The 5,513-nt window shown below is 74.3% G+C and overlaps 1 protein-coding gene across 1 annotated transcript in view; it reads left to right on the top strand.

The window, feature by feature from the left end:
* Positions 1-5,513, top strand: part of ASPSCR1 (alveolar soft part sarcoma chromosome region, candidate 1) — a 12,760-nt gene that overhangs the window by 6,838 nt on the left and 409 nt on the right. The window contains exons 4-15 of the mRNA XM_012734747.1: positions 264-495; positions 996-1,069; positions 1,161-1,560; positions 3,213-3,352; positions 3,443-3,524; positions 3,625-3,691; positions 3,905-3,967; positions 4,047-4,099; positions 4,976-5,027; positions 5,129-5,198; positions 5,268-5,416; positions 5,493-5,502. Of these exons, the coding sequence (XP_012590201.1) occupies positions 264-495; positions 996-1,069; positions 1,161-1,560; positions 3,213-3,352; positions 3,443-3,524; positions 3,625-3,691; positions 3,905-3,967; positions 4,047-4,099; positions 4,976-5,027; positions 5,129-5,198; positions 5,268-5,416; positions 5,493-5,502 (1,392 nt within the window). The remainder of the gene's footprint in view (positions 1-263; positions 496-995; positions 1,070-1,160; positions 1,561-3,212; positions 3,353-3,442; positions 3,525-3,624; positions 3,692-3,904; positions 3,968-4,046; positions 4,100-4,975; positions 5,028-5,128; positions 5,199-5,267; positions 5,417-5,492; positions 5,503-5,513) is intronic.

Raw genomic sequence — 5,513 nt, 5'->3', positions numbered from 1 at the left:
GCCCCCCGCTCCCCGCCTCTCCCCTCAGTGGGGCCTCCCGGGCTCCTCCTGCTCTGACCCGGCCTCAGCCCCGGGGCGCCCAGGGTGGAAGCTGAAGGCAAATGGAAACAGCCTTCGTGCCCGCCGGGCCGGGCCAGCCAGGCCAGCAGTGCCTGTCCGGTGTCCGTGTCTCGGTCACCTCCAGCCAGGCCGCCCTGTGGGCGGAGAGGGGCTGGCCGGGGCCGCCGGGCGCCCTGGGGTGGCGTGTCTGTGGGGCCCTGACCCTGCGGCGTGTGGGGAGGTCGGGCCTGGCCGTGGCCGAGTGCGTGCTGCCAACCTGGGCCCGGCCGGCCCTGGCCCTGCCTCCAGTGGCAAGCCGGTGCCCTTCTTGCTGGCCATGGGCGCCAGTGGGCCTGGGCGGGCCGGCCGCCGCGGTCGCTGAGGCCGTCTTCCCCCAGGGAGCGCCTGGAGCGGCCGTGCGGGGCCCAACCGGTCTGCGTGTACATGAGGGACGAGGTAGGAGAGCGGCGGCCGGGCCCCGCCCCTGCTTGGTCCTCAGCTTCCCGAGCCCGACAGTCTCGCAAGTGGCTCGGGCCACGGATGCTTGCCGGCCGTGTCCCGTGGACGGCGGCAGGCTGCTGGCTCCGCCGGCGGGGCGCCCGCGCGTGTCCCCTGGGGCTCTGGGCGGGGCGGGAGACTCCCTGCGTCCTAGCTTGGGTCCTCACCCGGGCTGCCGAGGGGTGGGGTGCGGGGCGGCGGGCAGGGCCCCAGAGCTGGGCGACCGTCAGCCCTGGGCATGCTCGGGCCGTGGCCCGGAGGGCTCTGCTGGCCTCGGGCGATTCTGGCCCCGGCCGGCTCCTCACGCTCCGCTGTCTGGGTTTGCGGCCCCGGGCGGGGCCTCCGCGCGTGTCTGTGGCCTCGGACAGGGCTGGCGGAGGCTCAGCCCGCGGCCGATGGCCACTGCGTGGGGCCTGGGCTGGGCAGCGTGAGGGCAGCCGCGTGTCCTGTCCCCTCAGGTGGCCGGAAGAGCAGCCTTGCAGGGCACGACGCTGCACTCCCTGGGCCTCACTGGGGGCAGCGCCATCATCAGGTGGGTGCAGCCGCCGGGCGGGGCCGCATGCACCCCGAAACGGGCCGCCGCTTCCCAGAGCCTGAGTGGGGGCCCCGTGTGTTGCTCACAGGTTCGCCATGAAGCAAGACTCGGCGGGCGAGCCGGAGCCCGGCGTCTCCCAGAGCAAGGCCCCAGGAAGCCCGGCCAGGGACCCGCCGGCCGAGCAGGCCCCTGGTGGCCCCAACCAGGGTGACCAGGGCTGTGAGGAGGCCCCGGGCACCGCGGGGGGCGGCCCCTTGCAGGGCCCAGGCCCCGAGCCCACGGGGGTACAGGTGGCCCGAGCCCCGCCGACTGCCTTCGTGCCGTTCTCAGGAGGGGGACAGCGTCTGGGGGGCCCCTTGGCACCTGTGGGGCCTCCCACACCCCCCGCATCTGGCTCGGCCTCGCCCCCAGGGTCCTCCTCCAGCCCCGGGGGTCCTTCCAAGCCCAAGAAGCCGAAACCAGGCCAGGAGCCTCGCGCGCTGGAGCCGGTAAGGGCCGTGGGGGCCTGGGCAGACGCGTCTCCAGCCCACTGCTGTGTGGAGGGCCCTGCCTGCTGGCCCCGCCGGGCCCCTCCCACCGGCCGCTGGATTGGGAGGTGGTGCTGGCGCAGGTGGGGTGGGCAGAGCGGAGGAGGCCGGGAGTGGGCCTTACAGGCTGGACGCGTGGCCCAGCGGTGGGCCTGGGCTGCCCTGCGGGGTTCTGGGCTGGGGTCCCCCAGAGGGCACCCGCCCCCAGCCCTGCCTGGCACCGTCGGCCCACAGCTGCCCTCGGCACCCACTCCCCCGAGGGAGGACGGCCAGGCGGGGCAGCGGCCCCAGGGACCTGGGCATCACGCTTCTCTGGGCCTCGCGAGGTCAGCCCCCAGCCTTGCTGGCCACAGCCACGTCAGCCCCACAGTGGGGAGAGGTGCCTGGTGCCGCTCGCCCGGCCGCCTCACTGTCACAGTCTGCGGCCAAGCGGTCAGCTCCCTGGCACCGTGAGGGCTTGGCCTGGCCCAACTGGCCTCTCCGGCCAGATCCGGGCACAAGCTGGCCGGGCCCTTCCCACGAGGGCAGCCAGTGCGGGCTCCCCGTGTCCTGGCAGCAAAGGCCCCGACCGTGTGTCCCTCTCCCGGGCACTGAGCATGGGGGAGGGACCTGCCCAGCCTCTGGCCTGGCGGCAGCTGGCCATGACACATGGCCGGCCTCACGGGCCTGCCGGGACCTCACAGGTGCGCTTTGGCGGTCCCGGGCTCGTGCGTCCTGTGGGTGTCGCTAGGGTGCGGCCAGGTTACGGCGTTGGGGAGACGGCCGAGCCTGGGCACTGCTCTGCTGGCCTCCACAGCGCCCCCAGGTCTGCTGCAGGCGGCCCCACGTGCCGCCTGTGGGGGCCGTGGGCCTACTGGGGCGACTCCTGTAGGGGTGGGCTGAGGCCTGCAGGCAGCTGTCCGCTCTCAGGAGAGCACTGGGTGGGGCCTGGGGTGGCCGGTTGGCTGCGGCAGCTGAGCCCACCTTGTGTCCAGGGCCCAGTGGCCTCGCCATTGGACAGCGCTGCCCTGTGGCCCGGGTGGTTACTGGGGGCGCCTCTGGGGCGTGGAGGTCTGGCCGGCAGACCCGGGGTTCATCTAGCCAGGGGGTGCAGCCAGGACGCCAAGACCCTGCAGGCTGGCCTGGTGGGCGTGGCCAGCGGGAGTGGCCGGGCTGAGGCCGCCTCGGGCAGCTGCATTCCTCCTCATGCGTCACCGCCGGGAGGGCTTCCGCCGGAAGTGGCCACTCCGAGGGTCTCCCAGGTGGGACAGAGCACCCCAGGTGGGGGGGTGTTTTGCCAGCTGCGGTCGCCGCAGCCCTGCTGCGCTCGGGGAGGCCCAACCCGCTCTGGGGAGCAGCTGCCGCCTGGCCAGGCTGTCCATGCCGGCGGGGCTGGCCGTGGGTGGCCTCGGGGCCTCGCCCGCTGGGCTGCTGGGCAGGGGACTTGCCCTGCCAGCCGGGCTGGCCCCTGGGCTTGTGAGCGCGGCGGCCGCCAGTCTGGTGGGCGGCAGCTGCCCACGTCCTCCGGGCCGGGCCGGCGCAGGGCCCGGGAATGCAGGAGCTGAGGCCGGTGGCCGCAGAGGGCAGCCAGGCTTTGATGGCGCCCCTGCGCACCTCAGCGGTCCCCCTTACAGCCCGTGGAGCGGGACCCCGTGGTGTGCCACCCCGACCTGGAGGAGCTGCCCCAGGTCCGGCCCGCAGAGCTGCCCGACGAGTTCTTCGAGGTGACTGTGGACGACGTGAGGAGACGCCTGGCCCAGCTCAAGAGTGAGCGGTGGGTGCACCCGGCCAGGCCCCCTAGGTCCGGGTCTCGGGGTGGCAGGAGCCGCCCGGAGTGCCCGGACCCAGACCGTCCCGCCCCCAGGAAGCGCCTGGAGGAGGCCCCCTTGGTGACCCAGGCCCTCAGGGAGGCGCAGCTGAAGGCGAAGCTGGAGCGCTACCCCAAGGTGCGGGGCGCGGCGGGGGGCCGCGGGGGCCACTTGGCCCGGCGCTGTCTCCAGGCTGGGTGTGCTCTGCTGCCACTGACGCGCGGCTTGTCTGGCCCAGGTGGCCCTCAGGGTCCTGTTCCCTGACCGCTACATCCTTCAGGGCTTCTTCCGCCCCAGCGAGACAGGTAGGACCCCCGAGAGGCCCTTCTGGCCCCCGCTGGCCAGGGCTCTGGCTGGGCCCGCAGCACGCGGGAAGGGAGCCCTGCTGGAGGGCAGGACGGGTCTTGGCCGCTCTGACCGCGAGGCCGGACCCAGAAAGGGACGAGGGCCGGGAATGTGGGGCCTGGCCGGGTCCCGGCTGCGGGCCAACCCCCTCCCCTCGCCCCATTCCCCTCCAGTGGGGGCCTTGCGGGACTTTGTGCGAAGCCACCTGGGGAGGCCCGACCTGCCGTTCTACCTGTGTGAGTGCTCGTCGCCCCCAGCCCCAGCCCCCCGGGAGCCCTGCAAGGGGTGCAGGCCCTGACCCTCCTGTCTCCACAGTCATCGCGCCACCGAAGACCATCCTGGACGACCACAGCCTGACGCTCTTCCAGGTGCGATCGAGGGTAGGGCGGCAGGTGTGGCCGCCCGAGAGCCCCTCTGGGGCCGGGCCAGCCCCGGCGGCCTCCGGGGTGAGCGGAGCTGCCCAGCGCCCAGCCTGCGGGTCCCGCCAGTCTGCAGGGCTCATTAGTGACGGTGGCCCTGGTGCTGGCCGGGGTGGTGGAGCAGACATGGCCCATGGAGGCCAGAGGACCCCCAAGGGGAGATGAGCAGGCCACCCCCTTCCCCGGCAAGGTGCCCCACAGCCCTGGCCTCCCCCACCCCACTGCCTCGTGGCCTGGGGGGTACTTTGGGGTGGGGTGGGGGCCCTCCAGCAAGCACTCCTGGGGGCACCTGGTGACACCACAGCAGCCCGTCCCTGCTGGCCTGGTGGCCTTGGGACGGAGGGCGCGGCTGGGCGAGTCGTGGGTGGCAGAGCTCGGGGTGCTGTCAGGGCCGGAGGCCCAGCGTGCCCCAGTCAGGCTCGGGCGCCCAGTGGGTGCTGAGGCAGCCAGGGACTTGCCCCGCCCACGAGGCTCTTCTGCCCTCTGCTTGCAGAGCACCCACTCCGCCTCTGCAGACCCGTGGGCGGGACCCCGCTCCCCACGGGCACACCCCAGGGTTGGAGCGGGGCGCTGGCCGGCTGGCCCCCAATGGCCCCACCAGGCTTGGCCAGCCGCGGCCTCCCACTGGGGTTCCCTGCTTGGACCGCCGGCCTGGCCTTCACCCGCGGGTCTGCCCCACAAGCCGGGGCCCCACCCATGGGCTGCGCTGTACCGGGCGGGCATAGGCGGGTGGAGGGCGTGCCAGGAGGGCTGCGGCCAGCCATGCTGGGGGGGCCGGGGCAGCGCCGAGAGCGAGGCCCGAGCAGACCAGCCGCCCTTGCGCAGGCGAACCTCTTCCCCGCCGCCCTGGTGCACTTCGGAGCCGAGGAGCCCGCAGGTGGGTGTGCGCTCTGGGTCCTGGGCGGTCGGCCAGTCCCGGGCGGCTGGGGCTGGCTGCAGGCAGTGCCCGCCCGGGGGCTGAGGCGGCCTCTCGCGCAGGCCTCTACCTGGCGCCCAGGCTGCTGGAGCACTCGGTGTCCCCCTCCGTGGCCGACGTGCTGGTGGCCAGGTGAGTGGCGGGGTGGACACCGGACCCTGCTAGTGCTGGCCTGCGCCCACACCTGGCCTCCGTCCCCAGGTGTATGTCCAGAGCTGCCCAGACCCCACCCCCGCCACTGGCCCCTGAGGCCACACCCCTGCAGCAGGAGCCCCCCGAGCAACCCCCCGGGCTGGCCCAGCCTCCAAAGCGGGACCTGGGCAAGGTGCCTAAGTGGCTGAAGCTGCCAGGTATGGGGGGAGCAGAAGGGGGGCCGGCGGGGGGCAGGGGGCGCCAGCCCAGGCCTGAGGATCTCTGTATCTGCAGCCAGCCGGAGGTGAGGCCGCC

This window comes from Condylura cristata, unplaced genomic scaffold (assembly GCF_000260355.1).
Source record: "Condylura cristata isolate star-nosed mole 26May11 unplaced genomic scaffold, ConCri1.0 scaffold00068, whole genome shotgun sequence".
Taxonomy (NCBI): Eukaryota; Metazoa; Chordata; class Mammalia; order Eulipotyphla; family Talpidae; genus Condylura; species Condylura cristata.
The sequence above is the reverse complement of the archived record's forward strand: the minus strand, read 5'-3'. Positions and strand labels throughout refer to the sequence as shown.